This window comes from Rattus rattus, chromosome 4, assembly GCF_011064425.1.
Source record: "Rattus rattus isolate New Zealand chromosome 4, Rrattus_CSIRO_v1, whole genome shotgun sequence".
NCBI lineage: Eukaryota > Metazoa > Chordata > Mammalia > Rodentia > Muridae > Rattus > Rattus rattus.
In genome coordinates, this window is record NC_046157.1 from 21067589 (window position 1) to 21089499 (window position 21911).

The 21911-nt window shown below is 42.9% G+C and overlaps 1 protein-coding gene across 1 annotated transcript; it reads right to left on the bottom strand.

Annotated features, from left to right (window-relative positions):
• Positions 1-19785: 19785 nt before the first annotated feature.
• LOC116897863 (ran-specific GTPase-activating protein-like) lies at positions 19786-20598 on the bottom strand. The gene has a single exon (XM_032899271.1). The coding sequence runs from the start codon at positions 20504-20506 to the stop codon at positions 19895-19897; it is 612 nt and encodes a 203-aa protein (XP_032755162.1). The 5' UTR covers positions 20507-20598; the 3' UTR covers positions 19786-19894.
• Positions 20599-21911: the final 1313 nt, after the last annotated feature.

Genomic DNA, 21911 nt, shown 5'->3' on the forward strand with positions numbered 1-21911 from the left:
TTATGTATTTTTTTAATACATCAGAAGTCTTCTCATATAAGAATGGTAACTGCTCTTTATCCTTTTTAAATATCTCACCCTCTGAACTGTTCTATTCTGCAAAAACTTTCTGTAGCTGCAGCCCCATTTAGTCATAAAGCATTCTCGACGCTTATGATTTGTTGTTTCCAAATTTTATAAAGGAAGGTGAATAAAACAAAAAATGCATAAATACACATAATTTAGCAGAAGTCAGGTCCAGCCAACAATGGGCTATTGAAATTGTCTAGTGAATGTTACCAAGGTATACATTATATTTAATTTGGTGTGCTAAAAACTTACTGTTTTCCTAACCCTGGATCAAAAAATGGTAACATCCTCCTAATCTGTAGATCAGAATTTATATCCAGTTTGATTTATACAGGACATCTGGGTGACTTTTTTTTGTTTGAATATCTTAGGTGTTTAATGGAAACGCTGCCTTGAATTCGCTAAGCCTCAAGAATGAATAGGAGAGAGAGGTTTTTTTTAAAAAAGACCCGTCATCTAAATTAAGCAGCTTGAGCATGACAGATGTCAGAGGCCAGCTTCTGAGGGTGGTCTCTGAGCCAACAGGCTTAAGGCCTTTGGTTGTCTCAGCCCCATCCAGCCAAGACCGAAGTCTAATTCTCAGAATTATAAAATAATCAGTGCCTATTTTATACTGATTCTGTAAAAAATGTTTTATAAAATAAAAATAATTTTCCTGCCTCTGTGTGCATATTTATTTATGGCTTTGCAGTTGAGATTTAAGAGTTTGTGCAGAGTTTCTCTATCATGCCTGCTTGGTATCACAGATTTATTGGTATAGATTGGAGTTATAGATTAGTTTATTGCCATTGTGGGTTTATTTTAAAGCAGCAGAATCAGACTGGAGAGATAATCAGTGGTTAAAAGCACTGGGTGCCTTCCACACCCACACGGCAGCTACGCAGCTGTCTGTACGTCTAGTCCCAGGGAATCGATGCCCTCTTCTGGCCTTCATAGGCACTAGGCACACACATCTGATACAGACATACATTCAGGCAAAATACCTGTACTTATAAAATAAAAATAAATGGAAGGAAAAATGACAAAATCTGGCTGGATTCTATCCAAACAAACACTATTTTTCTTTATAAAGCTGGTTGTGGTGACTATGCCTGTAATCCAATACCTGAAAGCTGATGTGGAAGTATTTCAAGTTTGAGACTGTCCCTGGGCTATGTAGTAAGCAACCTGTCTGTAAAAAAGAAACAATTATCTTGAGCCAGGCTGTGGGTGCACATATTTTATCTCAGCTCTTGGGAGGCAGAGGCAGAGGGGGGCAGGGGGAGGGGGGCAGGGGGCAGGGGGGGCAGGGGCAGGGGCAGGGGATGGATCTCTTGAGGGGGAGGCCAGCCAGGGGGCAGGGAGTCCAGGACAGCCAGGGACTACACACAGAGAAACACTGTCTCAAAACACATTTTATCTTGTTTTTTACATTTTTAAGACTGATGTGGGCAGGGACTGGTGGGCAGGTTCCAGACAGTTTTCCAGCGGATTTTAGAGAAACATTCCTGAAAGAAAAGGGGGTAAATGTCTAAAAAGAGCCTGTTGGATTTGAACCAAACCAATGTAAGAACTTTGAACTGCAGGGTTCTCAGTCTGTATATGGGACAGACCATCCAGGCTAACTGCCCTATACAGTTTGATTAATCATTTGCTGTGTCCAAAGTACTGTGGTTCCAAAGTTTCTTAATAAACTGCACTTACAGTGAAAGTCAATGCAACAGAATGACATGGCTTTTATTCCAATGGAAGCGAAAACTTTAAGCTTCGAGCTCATTGAGATTATCTGCAGAATCAGATGCATGAGTTGTAAAGTTTTGAAGTCTCGTTCTATTCCTGGAGGCTACCTTGCTAAAAATTTCTCAGTACATGGGCTCTATTTCTCCATCGTGAGTTCACATTTTTTGGTGTTTTAAATCACAGGTTCTAAGTCTTCTTCCTTCCTGCTGGGGATGTTCTAGACCAGCTACATGTCAAATGGTTCAGTACCTCTGGACCAATGCTTTACCCTTCTCTTACTGGGGCACTTGGCTGACCTGCGCTTTGGCTCCTGCTTCTTCAATGGAATCTACAGATGTGATTAGGGAGGACATAACGTGCTGCCCGGTTTGGATTCCCAAAGTCATAGATTTCAATACATCTGACTTGGCTTGTCTGATTCCTGGTAAGTCCTTCTGAACCTGCAACAAGATGATCCTCATCAGATCATGTTCCTGGAAGAGTTCCTAGTTTCATCAACAGAGCAGTTTTTTGGAGTGTTGAAAAGCGTGTTGTTGGAAATAAATGATAGATCCTTACTGGGACTTTGCTCAGGAGGCTTCCCTACCTAATACAAACAAGAACCTAGATTTGATCTAAGCACACCCCCTGCCCCCAATGAAGAAAAGACTGTGGGGCATGTCCTGTCCCAGCACTTAGGATCTAGGGCAGGCAGAAGTTCAAGACCAGCCTTCTTCTGCGCTAGTTCCAGAGGACCCCACCTGATATGAAGCCTGTATAGGGGACAACAATATTGGAAAATCCATCGTCAATTGAAAATGACATTTAGAGTCTTTTGTGAAGTGAAAATGGATGGTGTGTTTGTGTTGTGTGAGTGTGTGTGTCAGTGCTCCCCATCAAAATGGTGCCTGAATTTCATCCTGTTAATTGGTTTATGTTTTGTTTGTTTTGAATTAGTTCTCATGGATGCTGAACATGTGGGCCCTCAATAACATTTAAAGCTCAGGTCGGCAGATCACCTTTTATCATTTTGGAGGATATAAAGTTTGCTTGCTGAAAATTTTAATTTAACTTTGTCTCTTTATTAGAGAAAACAAGTCATGCCAGCATTCAGAGAAATTTTTTTACTATTGAAGAACTCTAAGAAATTATAATAAGTTCTATGCAAAAAATATAAATCAGAAAGTCAGGGAAGTGGAGGATTGCAGATGGTTGCTGGTCAGAGAACTATAATGCCTTTTGCCTTAGACAGCCAATTTGAAATATATTGTAACATATTCAGTATTGTAATTATGGCGTTCAAATTGTTTAGGCTCTAAGGTAAAGCTATTTGGGAATGGATACCTCTGTTTTGTGATTGCAGTTCTACAAACTGTTCCATGGGTTCTCAGAGTAGCATTTCTGAGATTCATTTTCAATTACAAAGTAGCTTTGTTGCTTCTTGATTTTGGTTTTTCAGGCGGTGAATCAAACATTAGAATCAAGACACCCATTATGTTTATCTCTGTATATATACTTAATTAGCCTTTCAAGAATATTCTAAATTTCCTCAGACCCTTGAGAAGAATTCATTTCTAGGTGCACAAACATTGAAAAAAATAAGGAAAATGGCAAATGATCATTTCTCAGTAAGAAATGGTCAACTTTTTCCATGTGAGGAAAGGAATGAAAGAAAACCAAAAATGCTGATGATTTAGAAAATAAATCTTTGTCAAGATGTGATACAACTTTATTTTGGACTTCTGTTCTTTTGGAGTTTAATGAACTGAACAGGTTGTATGTGCATTGCAGTCATGATGGTTCTGTGTGTGTGTGTGTCTGTGTGTTTGTGTGCTAATGTGCATGTGTCCTTTAGATATGGTCTTACTATACATGCCTTGTTGCTGGCTATAACTCACTATATAGACTAAAATGACTTTGCAACTCTGAAGACTAATGAGCCTCTGCACCCTGAAACTGGGATTAAAGGCATGATCCACTATGTGAGTCAGAGTCTTGCTAGTCTAGGCTGGCCTCAGATTTGCAGAGATCATCCTGCCCCGGTCCTGGACGGGTTAAAAGTGTGTTTTACATGCAGCCCATGCTCCTTTCTACCTTGGTTCTCGAAATAAGTACTACAGTGGCCTTTGAAAAGACAACATTTAAAAGTTGCTTTTCTGCATGTTTCTGTGTGTGTCTGTGTGGAGACCAGAGGTTGATGTCTAGTGTCTTCCTTGTCTCTCATCTTAAGTGTTTTGAGACAGGGTCTCTCACTGAGCCTTGAGCTCATCGATCCCAGTTTGACTGCCAGCCAGCCCCCTAACATTCCCTAATACTCCCAATTGAGGATCAAACAGGTTTTCTTCTCGTACAGCAAACACTTTTAGCTTTGTACAGGCCATCTCCTTAAATGAGGCTTTAATTATAAGGATTTTTAGTATTTATCATTTTACATCCTGCATTTTATTGGTCTTACCATGCTACCTGTTTATCAATTTCAGTGACATATTTATAGCAGTTTAAAGTTACATACTTCTAGCTCAGTGGTTCTCAACTTTTTCAAATGCTTTGACCCCTGTAAATAAAAGCTGACCTCATGTTGTGGTGACCCTCAGCCATAAAATTATTTTCACTGCTAATAACTATAATTTTGCTACCGTTAGGAATCATAATGTAAATATCTGATAAAGCAGATGGTCTTAGGTGACCCACTGTGAAACAGTTGGGAGTTGAAACCCACAGTTGAGAATGGCTGTTCCGATTAGAATAAAGTTTGCTAGAATCTAAAAACTCTCCTCTTTTTTCCTTCAATATTTATAAGAATTCTCAAACAGTAGTAGGGAGGACTTAAACAGCAGGCTCCTAGATGCAGTGGGCACGCTGAGGGTACACTTATGGACCTCTGAAGGACAAGGCCTGGGTGACTGTCTCCAGATTCACTATGGGGGATAGCTAGTCCATTGGTACTCAGAAATAATTGCTACTGAATGAATTGTTTCCCCTTAACTTTAGTTTAAAACTCTAGTTCAAGCAAAAGCTGTCCCATATAAAAGTTTCCCAATGACTGCTCACTACCTAAAAAAGCTAAGTACAGATTTCCTCAAATGGCCCTGGATGCCCTATTCTGCCCCTGGCTCCCTCCTGCCATTACTGCACAGTGCTGAGCTGCCTTCAGCTCCTAGCCAAGACCCAGTGTCCTTTTTGAATGTCTCAGCTTTTTCTCTCCTGACCAGCTCTTACCTCTTGTTGGCTGTCACTTCATTAAGCCATGCCTACCTCTCAGGTTAGGTGTCCCTCTTGTGTACTCCCACAATCTGGTCTTTGCCATACTCTCTCTCTGTCTCTCTCTCTCTCTTTTTAAGGTTTATTTATTTTATGTATGTAAGCATACTGTTGCTGTGTGGGATACTGCTAGTCCCACATGCTATTTCCTTTTTTACTGATAGAGCCCCAGCTCTGTCTACTGGGTGCCCTAAAGCAGCTGGGGAGAAATCAAAGTTCTGAAAAATAGAAGCAGAAGCCTATGGGAGATTTCTCAGTCTTTTATAGTGCTGAAGGTACTGACTGCCCGTTCTCAATTGCCTCCACCTTCTTGTAAAATGCAACATATCTGTAAAACAACCAGAAAACAGCACAATGGCAATAGAAGTCATTACTGTCAGTAATTACACCCAATGTCAATGGCTTATATTCTCCAACAAAAAACAGTGAATGAATGTATATAAAAAAATATCCTCAAGATTCAACTATAACATATGTTGTAGCAGTTATTAATCTTTTAAAAAAAGATTTACTTATCGATTTTATGTATGTGAGTACACTGTTGCTCTCCTCAGACACACCAGAAGAGGGCATCAGATCCCATTATAGATCACTGTGAACCATCATGTGGTTGCTATGAATTGAGCTCAAGACCATCTGGAAGAGCAGTCAGTGCCCTTAACTGCTGAGCCATCTCTATAGCCCCACAGTTGCTAACTTTTAAGAGCACATAAAAACTGGTCGTGGAAGGACAGAAGAAAGTATTTCACAAAAATGGAGACCAAGGGTAGTGGTGCTGAGGCTTGTCTTTGACAAAGTGACTTGAAATTTAAAGTGATGAAAGAGGCCATAAAAGTCATAGTGAGGGGATCAGTATGTCAAGAGGGTACAATAAGTGCACCATCACTATGAAGCACTTAGATATATAAAGCAAATGTTCATCAGAAGGTTTTGAGGGAGTTGATAGATTAAAATAGAGTAATAGTAAAATTTAGGGCTGGTGGCACACAGCTGTCCAGTACCCCAGAGGCAGAGACAGGATTCCAGGGTAGTGAGACCCTGTCTCAAAACAACATCAACAAAAAGAAATACAGTGATAGCAAGAAAGCGGTCATAGTCCATTTCAATATTGGACAGATTGTCAGACCAAAATCAATAAAAGACCTCTGGACTTCACAGTTCTGACCAAATTGACCCAACAAACTACACATTGTCCAGTACGTTCTATACCAGACCACAAGAGAAGTCTAGCAACTAAAGAACATTGATACCATGCAAATGTTATTATTATTTTTTTTACATCACAAGGTTGTAAAAGTAGAAATCACTACCAGGAAGAATTTTGGAAATTTACAAACACAGGACAATGACATCACATATGCCAGAGCAAATAATGGATCGATGAATAGCTTCATAAAAAAAAAAAAACGTAAAAACGAAGGCAGCAAAAAAAACAGAGAAGAACACTTAAACCCTGTAGGCAGTATGGCTTGCTGCTCCAAGAGCAACAGTGATGGCACTGCTGGGTCCTGTGGCTGGAGTGGAAAGTGTTGAACCGAGCACATATTAACAGAAGGAAAGGGAATGACAGGAACCCGGACAGAAGAAATAGATGGACACCAGCAGACAAGCAAAACAAAGTCAGTATTTGAAAAGATTGAAGAGTAGTAGATCACGTTTTGTCTAAACTGAAAGCAAAAACTGAGGACGATTGTGAGTTGACAAATCAAAGTGGCTGCACTGCAGCAGCTACCACAGAAATGGGAAGCATCGTGCAGTGTTACTCCGAACAATCGTATGCCCCAAATAGAACCTAGGAGGAATTTCCAACATGCACACCCTACTAGCACGGATGAAGAAATGGGAAATCTGTACAGGTAAATAAAAAAGAACCTGGAGATTAATTCATGAGGAAAAAGCAAAATCCCAGCCCTGATGGCCTTACCACTGAGCTACATCAAACTAGCCTGGCCTACACAGTAACCCCATGGGCTACACAGTGAAGTCCAAGCCATCCATGGACTGCATAGTCAGACCATGCATTGAAAAAAAGCAACAACAATAAACAAGCACCAGTAATGTTTAATTTTCCAAAAGATAAATTAAGAGAAAAATCTCACTGTGACAGTTTCCCACCCCTACGTACCCTTAGGAGATAAATTTGGTCAGGTAGGTAAGGCTGCCTGAGCTTCAGAACATGAATCAAAAAAAAAATTTAAAGAGATGCATAGAGAAAAATTAGAATATTTTGTCCATGCATTCGAAGCACTAATGTTAAAATAGTCTTGAGAGGCCAAACTTACTCCTTCTTGGGACTGGATTTTATCTTAGAAAGAAAAAAAAAAGAAAAAAAGAAAAGCCTGAGAACTCGACCTTCAACTGAACCCAAGTTGTACCCAAGTACCAGGAAGAACCTTAGGACTTGTCCTTGGACTGAGTCTCTCCCTAGCAACAGTCAATTGAAGAAGATTAGTCTGATTGTTTCAGTTGTATTTCCAGACCATTTGTGATTCTTCATGGTCTTGCTTTAGAGCACCTGCCTGTCAGCTTACAATATTCATTCAATTAGATGCTTGCCAGGATGGACACCCCTCACTCACTCCCACTTCCTATAAGACCTTGTCTCGATAAGAGTTCAGGGCTGCTTCTCCTAGGCAGTGAGTAAGCCCAAGCTTGAGTTTGTAATAAAGAGACCCTAACGTGATTGCATCAAAGTCTGCTCCTGGTTGGTCTTCTGGGCTCATGAATGAGGCACATAGTCTTATGGCCCAAGGATATCTACAAGTTTAATGTAATATCTGTCAAAATTAAAATATGAGTCATACCTGGTGGCATAAGCATTCAGTCCCAACTACGTGGAAGGTTAAGGCAGGAGGGCTGTAAGTCCAAGACCAGCTGGACTACAGAATGAATTCAAATAAAGTCTGGGCAACTCAATGAGGCCCTTTCTCAAAGTTAAAATAAAAGAAAACATGGGCATGACATCATTGGTCTGGGGGGGTATTGTTTAGATTTGATCCCCCAAAACACAGGCAACAGAAGCAGTGCATAAATGGAAGCACATGGGAGTAGTCCCGCACAGTGTTAGACATCTATGGGCTAAGAAAAAATGTCTATAGATGCACACCTGATAAGAGATTAATATGCAACATTGATTAGGAACTCAACCCTCTAGTAAAACAAAGAGCCCAATGAAAGAATGGGCAAAAGATCTGTGCATGTGGCTAACAGAGACATGAAAATTATGGTTGAAACCATAATCACAATAACAGTGAGGTGTCTCCTCACACAGAAAGTGTTAATCAGACTTAGAGGAGGAGGTACTCTATCCATTCTTCCTTTGAGGGACATCTGGGTGGTTTCCAGCTTCTGGCTATTGTAGATAAGGCTGCTATGAACATAGTGGAGCATGTGTCCTTGTTAGAGGTTGGAGCATTTTTTGGGTATATGCCCAGGAGTGGTATAGCTGGGTCTTCAGGTAGAGCAATTCCCAATTTTCTGAGAACCTCCAGACTGATTTCCAAAGTGGTTGTACCAGTTTGTATTCCCACCAGAAATAGAGAAGAATTCCTCTTTCTCCACATCCATGCCAGTATCTGCTGTCGCCTAAGTTTTGATCTTAGTCATTCTGATTGGTGTAAGGTGGAATCTCAGGGTCACTTTGATTTGCATTTCCCTGATGACTAAGGAAGTTGAACATTTCTTTAGGTGCTTCTCAGTCATTTGAGATTTCTCAGTTGAGATTTCTCTGTTTAGCTTTATACCCCATTTTTTAATTGTGTTATTTGGTTTTCTTTATTTTGGATATTAGCCCTCTATTGGATGTAGGGTTGGTAAAGATCTTTTCCCAATCTATAGGTTGCCAGCTTGTCTTACTGACAATGTCCTTACAGAAGCTTTTCAGTTTCATGAGGTCCCATTTGTCAATTGTTGATCTTAGAGCCTAAGCCATTGGTGTTCTGTTCAGGAAATTTTCCCCTGGGTCAATGTGTTCAAGGCTGTTCCCACTTTCTCTTCTATTAGATTCAGTGCCTGAATGCATCTCCCTGTTCTGCTGCCTTTGGGTGCTGGGTTTTAGGGAAGCTCAGGGGGTGGGAGAACCCAGTCTAAGATGAGGCAGGCTGAAGTTGGGGTTCTCTGATTCTCAGGAATCCGGTTGCTGCTGGGGTGCTGCACAGAGGAGTTGGGAACAAAGGATCAGGGGTCCATGGGCCTGCAATGAGGCCAGGACTATTGGGAGCTCATGGCTGAGAATAGCAACCAGACCAGGGCCAGGGGGAAATGGCAGTTCTGGCTTAGCTCGTTGGTAGTACTTGTCCTTAGCTTAGTGATGGTTGTCTAGAAACACAGAGAGGCCTTCTACAGGAGGCTTAGGCTGTGCTCTGGAGCAAGGGCCTTCTCCCACGCTCTCCATGGTGGTTTTGATGGAAGAGACGGCCCATGTTTATCCATACCATTTATTGATTGTTCATTGTGGAAAATACATGCATACCAGTTCCTCAGGGTGGACCAGAGGTTAAATACCTTTTGCAGGAAGGAATGTCCAGGAGGGGAAGATTTGGCTAAACCCTCAGTGCCTCTAGATATCTCATTAGCATGGTGACCTCTGTTCTGGGCTACACGACTGATGTGGGGAGTGTGGGCACGTGTTCTAGGTCAGGAATCTGGCAGGGATAAGGGAGCCACCTACCATCTCATGTGGCCTGGGTGCCAGGGACTCTGAACCTGCTCAGCCTATTGTTGTCCCACAGCTCTTCCTTTTCTTTTCTTAAAGGAGAGGAGTCATCGGAGGGACTGTCCCTTACGTTATTTGTAGTGAAAATTTGGGTTGGATGGGGAGTAAGTATCAAAATAAAACACAACTAAGTCAGAGAGGTAACAAAGGGTGGGGGCTAGGAAGACAAGGGGTTATTGAAGAAATAAATTGTTCAGTGGGTTGAATAGTTAGTGAGGGTATTAACATTGGTTTTCCATAGACATCATTTAAGTTTCCTCAAGTTTGCAGGCAAGAAGGTTCATCTGTTGGTGGAAGGTCCCAAGGCTGTCATCTGTGGGTCTCAGTGTCTGTCTCAGAAGTCTTTAGTCAGATGGTATGTCTGGACAAAGGCAGCTTCATTGCTGCTGGCAGGTTCACGGAGATGGTGGGTTGGGCAGGCTCCATCTGGGTCTCTGTCTGGTCTGTGGCAATGAAAGACCCTCAGATTGAGGAGACTCTCGCTCCAATCCCGAGGACACCCACCACCCCACAAACACGCGGGACTCAGTCTTGATGTAAAAATAAGAGGTTTACTTTGGGATACCAATGCACTGGGGCTCAACACGGTCCTCACACAGGAGGGATATGAAGAGCCTTAAACAGCAGAAATGTATAGTTTATATAGTCACACAGCTTCATTAGCTCAGTTATTCCGGTGCCAAGGATATCTGACCAGGCAGATGTTTTCCATCCTGGAGTTCCCAGGACAAGGCTGCAACCATATCAATGCAGCCATTTCAGTACCAAGGATGTCTGAATTGATATATGTTTTCCTATCCTGGGGTTCCCAGGACAAGGCTATAGCTATGTCAGCACAGCTATGTCAGTACCAAGGACATCTAACTTGACAAATGTTTTTCGTCCTGCAGCACAATCTATAGTGGCCAGTCAGCTTCCCGGAGATGTTTCCTGCCTTGTAATTGTCCTGTAGTAAATATGATCTATACCATCTGTTCTTATGGTCGGGCAGCTTCCTAGAGAGTGGGTGGGTGCACGGAGCCATATTGGATTTGGGCCTAGCCGCTTTTTGACTGCATGGTTCAAGGTGACTCTGGGCTGTTTGGCCACAGAGACTCACCCGTAAGATGACTGCCATAAGTCTTAAGATTGTTGGATAAAGCCTCTCCCATGAATTTACGGCACAGGAGTATAACATTCAAGGGATGCCTCAGCTCGAGCAGATACCAGTTATCTCCTCAGTCTACACCCAGTGTCTCCACCACCTGACCTCATCAGCTTGACTTCTTTGCCTCCAGCTATCACTGCCTATACCCTCATCCCCCCTCCTTCATATTTCACAAAGTCACTCCCCTACCTGAAAGCCTTAAAAGCTGCAATGTTCATCCCAATAAAGCGAGACCTTGACAACAGAACTCTTGCTTGGTCTCCTTCTTCTCTTCACCCCCCATTTTGCCCACAGGTAGAAGGCCTCTTGGGACCCTGAATAACTGGGTCCCCCTGGAAGGGACAAGTGGCGCCAACACAGGGACCCCAAGCAAGGCTGACTACAGGGCCACCGGAGATAAAGAGGCTGCAAGCGGGAATCGAGGACTCTTCAGGCCGCGCATCAGGCTTAGCTGGAGAGGAGGTAAGGACCGGTCGATAATTGTCGTCTAATTGCCATGGGGAAGGTATGGATTTAGGAGGCTTGTTTCATAGGAGATCAAGCTCACTCAGGAGAGAGGATTAAGAGTTAAGAAAAAGGATTTAATCAAGTTCTTTTGTTTTATTGATGAAAAAAGTGTCCATGGTTAATTTTAAGTGAATTTTTTTTTTGTCTTTGTGTGAGAAACTTGTCCTTGGTTTATTATTGAAGGAGCAGAAATTAATTCCTATAGTTGGAATAAGGTTGGAAAGTGTTTAAATGTCTTATTGTGAAAAAGGATCCTAGGCGGTTCCGATTCAGGGAGGTAGTGTTGTCTGTGTCTTTGTGTCTTTGTGTTTTTGTGCCGGCTAAACTCTGGGTCTGTAGTTGCTCTCAAGTTCTGGAGTTCTGGGTTCTGGTTTTGCAGCTACTCCCATCTCGGGCTGAGGGGAGGATCATGTCTCAGGAGAGACGCAAATGTAGCGATAGATGTGCCAGGGACTCACCGATTGCACTGCCCTGGAGACGTCCCAGGAGGTAGAAGGGACCCCAGGGGCCCGGGAGATTCCGTCTGGGTGCTGGCGAGGATTGGCCCGATTCTCATGGATTGGAGAAAAGACCCGCCTTTCCGGCTGTCTGTATTTCAGAGTGGTCTTTGTCTGTGTCTTAGGTCTTTGTTTTTGTGTTACTTGTGACTTTGACAATGGGAAGATTCTGGTTGGGAAGGAGGAGTGATGTGGAATCTGCTCCCGTTCATTTGTCTTTGCTGAGCTCATGGAAGCTCCCATCTCAATCAGCTCAGTTTTGTGGCAATCTTGTGGCGGCTGCTTGTTTTTTGTTTTGTGCGCACTTTTGATTTTTTTTTTTTTTTTTTTTGTCTGTTAATCTTTTGATTGTCTTTCTATGTGACTAAATGCTTTTGCCCTCTTCAGCAGACCTCTATTTTCTGGACTCTCTTCTTGTTTTCTCACCATCCCACTTGGGATGCTTGTTAGTGGCTGTTACAGGAAATCTATAATGCTCACTTGAGTGTGCTTGAGAAATAAGAATTTCAGGTTTGCCCTGGGTTCCTTTGGGATAGGTGTGGGGATAGGCTTGATTTCTATTACAAATGATGTAACATTGCATATGTTAGTACTCTAACACTTCTTGGGACTGTGCATCTGGGATCACAACCTGTATAAGTTTAGAAGTTCTAAAAGCAAGTCATCACATTGGTATGCAGGTTTAGATAGGCTCCAGATTGGAATCCTGATGCTAAAGACTTAGTAAGACACAAAAAGAGAGTTGAGGAAATTACTTAGGGCTATCTTAAGGCAGAGTCCAGATTTATGTAAACTAGCTGCAGGAGGAAATTCTTACTGGGGCCTCGCAGACAAATACCCTAATTGAAGCCCCTCATGGGTCTAGTTTTAATGAAAGATATGTCGGTTGTGACACTGTCCATCGGCCTTTTAACATTAGGGAAACTGACTTTTCGTCTGTCCCGGATCCCCAGAGATCGATCCCTAAACTATAAGTGTGGATACAGGGATCAATTCTATTGTGCCTCCAGGGGTGTGAAACCACAGGAGATGCATGCTGAAACCCACCTCCTCTTGGGATTATATCACAGTAAAAAAGGGGTGGCATAATTCTAACAGAAACAGTACTCTAACCCAAGAATGCCGGAACACCGAGCCTTCCAAGGGCTGGTGCAACCCTCTTACAATAACTTTTACTGATGCTGGGAAAAAGATCACCCCAGAAAACTGGCATAGGGGGTTTGAGTGGGGTCTCCGGATGTATGTTGCCAATAGAGACCCCGGAGTAACCTTCAAAATTAGATTATTTAAATCCACCCCAACTTACACCAAAAAGGCCTCCATTGGGCTAACCCTCAATTGCATAGCCAGGGTTCCTTGCATGCCCAGGTGGTGACTCAGCCCCCTTAACACCTCCTAGTCCTCCAACTACCCTTTTCAGCCCACCATACCTGTTGGGCCAATGTCCCCAAAGCCTGATTTTATCTGTTCTTAACGCCTCAGCTCTTGCCTTGGTATATCATGAACAGGAAACAAATACCTCTATTTATGAGGAATGCTGGATGTGTTTTCAGCTAACCCTCCTTTCTATGAGGTATAGCCACTTTAGCAACATCACATATACTAATAACACTGGTGGTCTCTCTTGGAACACCATAGAACTCACTATCACAGAGTCTCAGGGATAGGGCGCTGCCTCCTCGGGAAGAACATGCTCCTCCCTAAACAATTATTAGAAATATGTAATCATACCATAATCGTTGACAATCAAAATACATATTTACAAGCCCCCAAGTATACTTATCTAGCATGTTCTACTGGTCTAACCACATATGTTATAACATCTCAATTTTTAAAGACTAAAGATTACTGTGTGCTGGTTCAATTATTTCCCATACTCAGCATACATGAGCCAGAGACTTTTCTTAAATCCTGGGCAAAGGGCTCGGATATGCCTCACAAGGTAAAAAGAGAACCAGTAACTGCCATCACTCTCACGGTTCTCCTAGGTCTAGGGGCCTCGGGTGCAGGCACTGGCATCGCTTCCCTCGTTACTTCCCATCAATACTATTACCAGCTTAGTGAAGCCATAGATAAGGATATTGCTGAATTAAGAGATGGATTGGCTAACCTAAAAGACTCAGTTGCCTCGTTGTCTGAAGTAGTCTTACAAAATAGAAGAGGCCTAGACTTAATCTTCCTACAACAAGGAGGACTTTGCTCAGCCTTAACAGAGGAATGCTGTGTTTATGTAGATAAGACTGGACTTGTGAAGACAGTCTGAAAAAGGTGAGAGATAGCCTAGAAAAACGGAGGAGAGAGAGAGAGCAACAAGAGTCTTGGTACCAAAACTGGTTTTCTACATCCCCATGGCTCTCTACCTTGTTGCCCTGCAACACAAGGCTTATGGAGATAAAGCTTCAGTTGTGTTAATACAGAATTGTAGGCTAGAGTCTTGAAAGTATTTAAAAAAAAAAAAAAGAAAGAAAGCTGGTAAAACATATCTTATTCCAAACAGCAATTAAATTGGTTATTACAAAATACTGATATTTGGCCTATCACATATACAGATTTTTCAGGCAAAGTTGGTAATTTTACTCTTTGCATGCTTTTATATTTCCTGTAAATTTGTACATACAACCCATAGGAAATGAGCTTACTGTATTTATAGGTGGTTCATCTAATGAAAAGGCTACATGTATGATTGGATCACTTGTTTATTCTCTTGAGTTTCCCCTGCTTCAACACAGATTATTAAATTACGTGCTGTAGCCACTGTTTTTAAAATTTAAAAAAAAAAAATCAAGCTTTCAATTCATATACTGATAGCCAATGTATGGCTTATGGTTTACAGTTGATTAAAAAGTTTCCTTTTTTAGATACTACTAGCCCTCAAATTATACAATTACTTAATGCTATATTAGAGGCAGGTTTTCTACATGAAATCAGTGAGTGATGATTCAGTGTGAATGTCTGACAACTCACTGTCCTTTCAGTGCTCTGGCTCAGACAACTAAACAAAACCATAGACCCAGCTCTTTGAAAATGGTAATGGAGTTGATAACACACCCTCACGAAAAGAGGAAGACTCCATTTTGCTTACTTTCAACTCCCAGCCTCACCTTGCCGGCTCAGGGATTTCTAGTGCGACTGAATCTGGATGCTTATGTTTAGGTAAATAAAATTTGTGAGGTGCTAGAAAAATGGCTTAGTGGTTAAGAACACTAAGTACTGTTCCTTTATAGGACATTTAAGAACTCAAACTGGATTGCCTGGGCTCCTTAACAAGGGAGGACAATGATACCAGACAGATTATAGGCCTTATATAGAAACAGTTAGTCAAAAAATCTCATTCTTTATATATCCAAAACAATAATGCTGGAGACAATAATTTGGTATACAAGTCAATTTATAAATACAAGTGCTCAGTGTCCTCAATTTAATCCTCAAGGACTTATCTTAATAAATAATATCTTAACTATATCTTAATAAATAAAAAAGGGGAGTTATCCCTGTATGCTAAAATATGCTCCTTTTATTTCAATTTTAAAATTTGTATGCTAACTTACTGCCTAGGTGAAATAGAAAGATCCACATATTGGCATGATCCTGTTCAGATATTTTATAAGGGGAAGTGGGAATCTTTGTGGTTTTTCTACAGGATGCTACAAGAGTATGCCAGCTGCCAGAGGTGGTTGCTGAGACTTGCTGATCATGGGAGCATGAAGATTCAGCTCTCCTGGTTCGGGTCCCTGGAGTCATTCCTGTGTCCTTGGAGGAATATGGAGGATTCCCACTCATCTTTTGTCATCACAGAAATTCTGGCGTTGCTGCAGTCATTGTGTCCCATCCCACCGTGGCCTGCGCTCCAACCCTCTGTGCACTACTGCTTGTTCCAGAGAAGAATGACCGATGCTGAACTGTCCTGGGAAAGACCTTGGCACTTTCGCTGCTATTGTAGCAGCCATTACTGCTGCAGCCATTGTGTCTGCAGTTTCTGGAGTAATTGCTAACAATTGGGAATTCTAAATTTTATTACAGGAGAGGCTTGACTAGGCTCTTGGTGGTATGGCCATAGCAGCTGAGGAGAACCAGATGAGGTGCCCACTACTTATCGGGAGAGGCTCAATTTCCACAATCTCTTACATTAATGCCATCTGGCTCCTACTTTTTTGCCCCTGGGCTCAAGTAAGAGGAATGAGAAGATGATCCAATGTAGCTATCCTCAGGGACCAGCAACTTCCTCTGACCCTTGACCAATCTAAAGGCAGGAACCTTGGGGGCGACAAGGTGATCCTATGACAGATAAGGCTGGGGTTTGAGAGGTCGATCCTAAGACAGAGGTGGCTACACCCCCACGTTTAAACGTCTTGGGCAGTCAAATGCTCCTCTGCCTAGTTTCTCCCCAATAACACACACGTGATAGCCCAGAACGGTGTGTTACAGCATAAGTTCATTCCTAGCCATTGGGGTGCAGTCCTAACTGCAAGAGTGGCTCGCCATGGCCGAGCTGGGCACTCTGTGAGGCATGTCTGATCTCTCTCAGACCACTACTTCCACCTGATGGTTTTTTTTTATAAAAGAAAAATGGGGGAGATGCACGGAGCCATATTGGATTTGGGCCTAGCCGCTTTTTGACTGCATGGTTCAAAGTGACTCTGGGCTGTTTGGCCACAGAGACTCACCCGTAAGATGACTGCCATAAGTCTTAAGATTGTTGGATAAAGCCTCTCCCATGAATTCTACGGCTGCAGGAGTATAACATTCAAGGGATGCCTCAGCTCGAGCAGATACCAGTTATCTCCTCAGTCTACACCCAGTGTCTCCACCACCTGACCTCATCGCCTGACTTCTTTGCCTCCAGCTATCACTGCCTATACCCTCATCTCCCCTCCTTCATATTTCTCACAAAGGTCCTCCCCCTACCTGAAAGCCTTAAAAGCTGCAATGTTCATCCCAATAAACGAGACCTTGACAACAGAACTCTTGCTTGGTCTCCTTCTTCTCTTCACCCCCATTTTGGCCCACAGGTAGAAGGCCTCTTCGGGACCCTGAATAACTGGGTCCCCGCTGGCGGGGACAGGTGGGAATGTGTTTTCTGTACTTTCTGGTCTATTGTCTAATGTCTAGGGGCTAAGCAAGGGTCAGCTTAAAAGATTCTCATTCTTAAGAAATGGCTGCACTACTATCAAACGGGACCTTTCAGCAGCAGTGCTGTCTTTTCCCCTTTTGTAGAGATAAAACTGTAGAGTAATCACAACAGAGGAGCAGAACCCCAACAGGGTAGCGAGTAGTGTATGTTAAGCCTGGAACAGTTTGCTTGGGAGCACATTATGGTCTGTTGCTATCGTTAGGACCAATGTTGGGATAGAAGTCTCGGCTGGAGCCCAGATAAGTATGGTTATGTGTGGAGAGGTTTAATGAGAGAAGAGTAGAAGCAGGGAGGAACAAAGGCTGGACATGAGAACTTGGAGGGAAAGGGGGAGTGTAAAGAGACAGGATAGGGAAGAGGGGAAGAGCAGGGAAGAGAAGAGAGCAAAGAGAGAGCAAGAGAAGTAAGGGGGGGGGGAAGCAGCCCCTTATATAGTCAGGCAAGGCTGGATGTTGGGCTGGCTGTTGCCAGGCAACTGTGGGGCTGCCAGGTAGCTGTGGGGGTGGAGCTTAGACAGAATACCAACAGTTATGGTCCTGAAAAAAAAAAAAAAAAGCAAGGTTGCTTGAGGAATTTAGCCCTGGATCTGTGTTATATTAAGGAAATCAGAGGAAAAAGTTGAGGATTTATCTGCTTTGGATGGCTGAGGAAGAAAATACCATGTTAATTATGTATTTGGGATACAGCTTGTCTGTAAAAGGAAACTAGTTGCTAATTAAGGATTAAATAATGGTTATCAGCATAGTTGGTTTGACCTATGGGAGTAGATTAAATATGATCTTTGAAACTTAAAAGAAATTTTAAACAAATTGAAAAATATTAGGACAATTTTAGGATAGAAGGCATGAATGCTAGGAAGAAAAATAAACATTTAAATAGAGAAGCACGAAGAATTTTGGGTTAAAGATTTCTCAGCAGTAAGATCTTATCTATTGTCTTTGCCTGGTGGGCTCTTTTCGCCTAGATGCAGTGTGTGGGGGAGGGGCCTGCTCTGCCATGCTGTGGGTCGTGTGCTCTGGCAGCCGGTCCCCATTCCTCCGCCCCCCTTCCCCCCTTGTTTTTTTTTTTTTTTTTTTGTTTTTTTTTTTGGCAGGTATTGGTAGAAGGTGTATACCTTAAAAGTAGAGCAGGAAGAGAAGAGTGGTACCATATTAGAGGGAGTCAGGCAGTACCCATAGCAGCATCGTTGCTGGAGTTAGGCACGTCGGTGGGAGAGAACAAGCACCCTGGCCCACTTTTCAGCCTGAACCACACAGAGCCATGTGGCAGGCCTGCGGGGCTTGGGGGGTGGCAGAAAGCAGAGAGAGAGTTGGTTGGGGTGGGCGGGCTGCAGGAGCTCAGAAAAACAAGTCTGAAGAGTGCTATTAAAAGTCAAAGGGAGCCAGGAGCTGAGAATGAAGGATTAAAGCAGCTAGAGCAAAGGGGGAGGGGGAAGAGGAAAGAGGGAGAAAGGGGTCAGGGAGAGAAGAGAGGAAGAGGAGAAGAAGAAGAAGAGGAAGAGGAAGAAGAAGAAGAAGAAGAGGAGGAGAAGAAGAAGAAGAAGAAGAAGAAGAAGAAGAAGAAGAAGAAGAAGAAGAAGAAGTAGAAGAAGAAGAAGAAGAAGAAGTAGAAGAAGAAGAAGAAGAAGAAGAAGAAGTAGAAGAAGAAGAAGGAGAAAGAGAGAGACAGAGAGACATAGAGAGACAGAGAGAGACAGAGAAAGACAGAGACAGAGACACAGAGAGAGGGGTAGGGGGGAAGGGCAAGGGAGAAGGGGAGGAAGAGAGGGAGGGAGGGAGAAAGAGAGAGAATGGATGAGAGAAGCCTGGGTCTAAACTAATGTCAGGGGTTACTCAAGGTCCTTGTCTAATCTGGAGCTCTGGTGTAGGTCTGAGTGGGACAGCAGCAGTATGAATCAGCAGGGCATGGGTCACATTGTAGCATCAGTTGTGGGCCCACGTTCTGCTTCACTGCAGGGGTGTAGGATATGCTGCTTGGGTGGGCAGAACGTAGAGATATTGTAGGAAATACCACTTAGCTCCCAAAGCCAACAGATTAAGAGGTGTGGCTTTTTGCATAATAAAGGGATGGCAGCTTGGAACTGGGGCAGGAGAACAGTCTGAACTTCTGGGCAGGCGGAGATTACAGGTGAAAGACTCCCGGAGAGGGGAGACCCTCACTCAAGCCTTGGGATGATGCGACCCCTCAAGAACTCATGTGAGTCCTTGCTGTAATCAAACGAGGTTTATTGGTAAGAACCAGTGCACTGGGGTTGAGACTGGTATCCCACGCAGGGGTAGAGAAGTTCGACGCTAAGTAGCTGAGAGAAGGGGTATTTAAAGGAAGAAGCCATAACCCAAGGGGGTAGCGATGGCGTCATTGGAAAATGTCGAGAATACCAGTGAAAGATCACAAGGAGAAGCTTCTTGTCTCTCAAGATTGCTTTTAAGATTGTAATCTAACTTTGTATCAGCTAGTTCCTGGGAGAAACCTCCTATTATCTTTACTAGGTCAGAATCACGTACTTATCTTAAGCCCTTTTATCTAGTTCCTAGGAGAGCAGACTCAAGAAATGTGACCTTTTTCCTACTCACAGGTAGAGAGCAGGGTCTGGAATTTGAGGTATTTAGGGCTCCTTAGGGGCAAGATAGCATTTTAGCATTTTTCAACTTCTGACTTCTTGGCTGTATTTTTTTTTTAAATTCAGTTCTTTTTTTTTTTTTTTCTTTGTTCTTTTTTTTCGGAGCTGGGGACCGAACCCAGGGCCTTGCGCTTCCTATTAAATTCAGTTCTTTATAAAGTCCCTTGTAAAAGCAAAACAGAATAAAAACAAACCTTAAAGGGTGGGGCAAATTTTTAAAAAGAAAAGGAAAGGAAAAAGACAGAATGATTCATTGCTTCTCCTCAGACTTTTCTTCAGCCTCGTCTCTGGCCTCCTTCACTGAAAGGGCTTCCAGCTTCTCAGCCACCTTTTCAGCATTATCATTTTTGCCTGGTCCTTTCTTTTCTCTCTCTTCAATTTCTTTCCTGCATTCTTCAAACTTTGTTTTGAACTTTTGTGCGTTCTCAGCATTTAGGAAGCGGATGGCGAGCAGCTCAGGCTTGGGGCACTCGTCAGCAAAGTCGGTGTGGGTATTCCAGACCCAGGCACGGTCACTGCCAGCATTTGGCTTCAGCTCCATCATTGGTGTGATATAGTGATTGGTGCATATCTTCAAGGTTTTGTCCCTCCTCATGAGAAGGCGGATGGTCCCTTTCTCCTTATGCTTCAGAAACTTGACGTCTCCAGTGCCTCGCTCCTTCCATTCTGGGAAGTCATCCTCTGAAGCAAACCGGAACAGCTTTGCACGCATCTTAAAAAGTTCCTCTTCGTCTTCCTCCAGTGTTTTAATTTCTTGCTCAGGAAGAGAAACTATTGTCTCAAACTGGGGGTCGTGGTTGGACTCCTCTGCATTCTCTGTGGAAGTATGGTGGTCCTCGTGACTGTCGTTGGCGGCCGCCATGGGGGCGCGGCGACGCGGCTCGACTAGCTCAGGCGTCGCTGGCTTGGCGGCCTCTGGGCGGCTAGTCACAGCTCCTTTCCTCCGCGTCTGGCGCCAGCCTTGGCTGTATTTTTTATTCTTTCACAGGCAAATGCAAAGAGATGAAGACAGATGCAGAAGGGAGACTGAAGTGCTGGTCCAGCATGGTCTTGGTAGGGACAGAATGACATAGTTCCTGCCATTGTGACATAGACCTCTATGAGTATGGATGGCTGCCATGAGCATAAAGCTTGTTTGTATAATAAGGTAACATATTTTCACATTCCTCCAAGGAATGTCCTCCCTGTTATCCTTAAAGACTCCATGATAACCTGAGACAGAATGAGTCTGCGAGGCAAAGGTTTGGCTAATGGTAAATGCTGGGACCTTCAGGACAGCTCTTAAGGCTGTGGGAAAGAACTCTGGAAACGTGAGTTAGAAAATATACACTTTCTCAAATGGGAAAAAAATAAGGATGTAATATGACGGGCTTCATGAATCTAAGGGAACAGAGGCAGCTGCGTTAATGAGTCAGCTTGTCAGAAAGATATAAAGGCAGGCAGATACAAAGGGAGTTTGTATTCCTGAGTTCAAGGACACTGCAAGTCCTGGCCCAGGTGTGGTGGAAATGGTAATTTTAGGAGAGTGTCCCAGTCAGCTAGTTTAGCATCTGTGCCTAATTCTCTGAATTCTTGGGCAATGTTAAAAGAAAACATTTGCTTGCAGTCCCCTAAGGCTTAAGGGGCTAAGGGGTCCAGGATGTTGATTCCTAGAATAATCAAAAGGGAACCTGGAATAAATAACTGAATTAACATGTAAATAAAATGATATGAGACGCAGAAAGCTATAGCAGTCAGTTTTTCTTAGAATTTTTCTCTAGTGAGAGCTGAGCTGTCTAAAGATCTCTGGAGAGTGAAAACAGCTCTTCAAGAACTTTTTCTAACAGGATTTCTTGTTCAGAAATTCCAAGAATCACTTAGAGAACCGACACAGCTCTTTTGGAATGTTTTGTGGCAGTTATCCAGAGAAGACTGTCTGAATACTGAACATAGATCTCTTAGAAATTTTTTTTGGTTGTCTGATTTGTATCAGAAAACCCAAGAATTACTTTTAGAATTTTTCTAAAAGTATTTCTGGCTTAGTCAGAAAATTCAAGAATTTTTTTATGGCAGCTTTTCTGACTTTGGTCAGAAAATACATGAGCTATCCAGAGAGCTTTTAGAATTTTTACTAGTAGACAGAGAGCTATCTCAAACAGAGAGTTTTAGGACAGCAAGAAAAAGCTGCCTAAAAAAGCAGAAAGGGGTGGGGGAGGGAGAATAGGGGAAGACAGTCTGGAAAGCCATCTCAGCAGAAATTAGGCCACCAGCTTGGACCCATGATTTAA

What these genes read in the sequence shown, in the direction of transcription:
- LOC116897863 (XM_032899271.1), bottom strand. Translation starts at nt 20,506, where the DNA reads ATGGCGGCCGCCAACGACAGTCACGAGGACCACCATACTTCCACAGAG.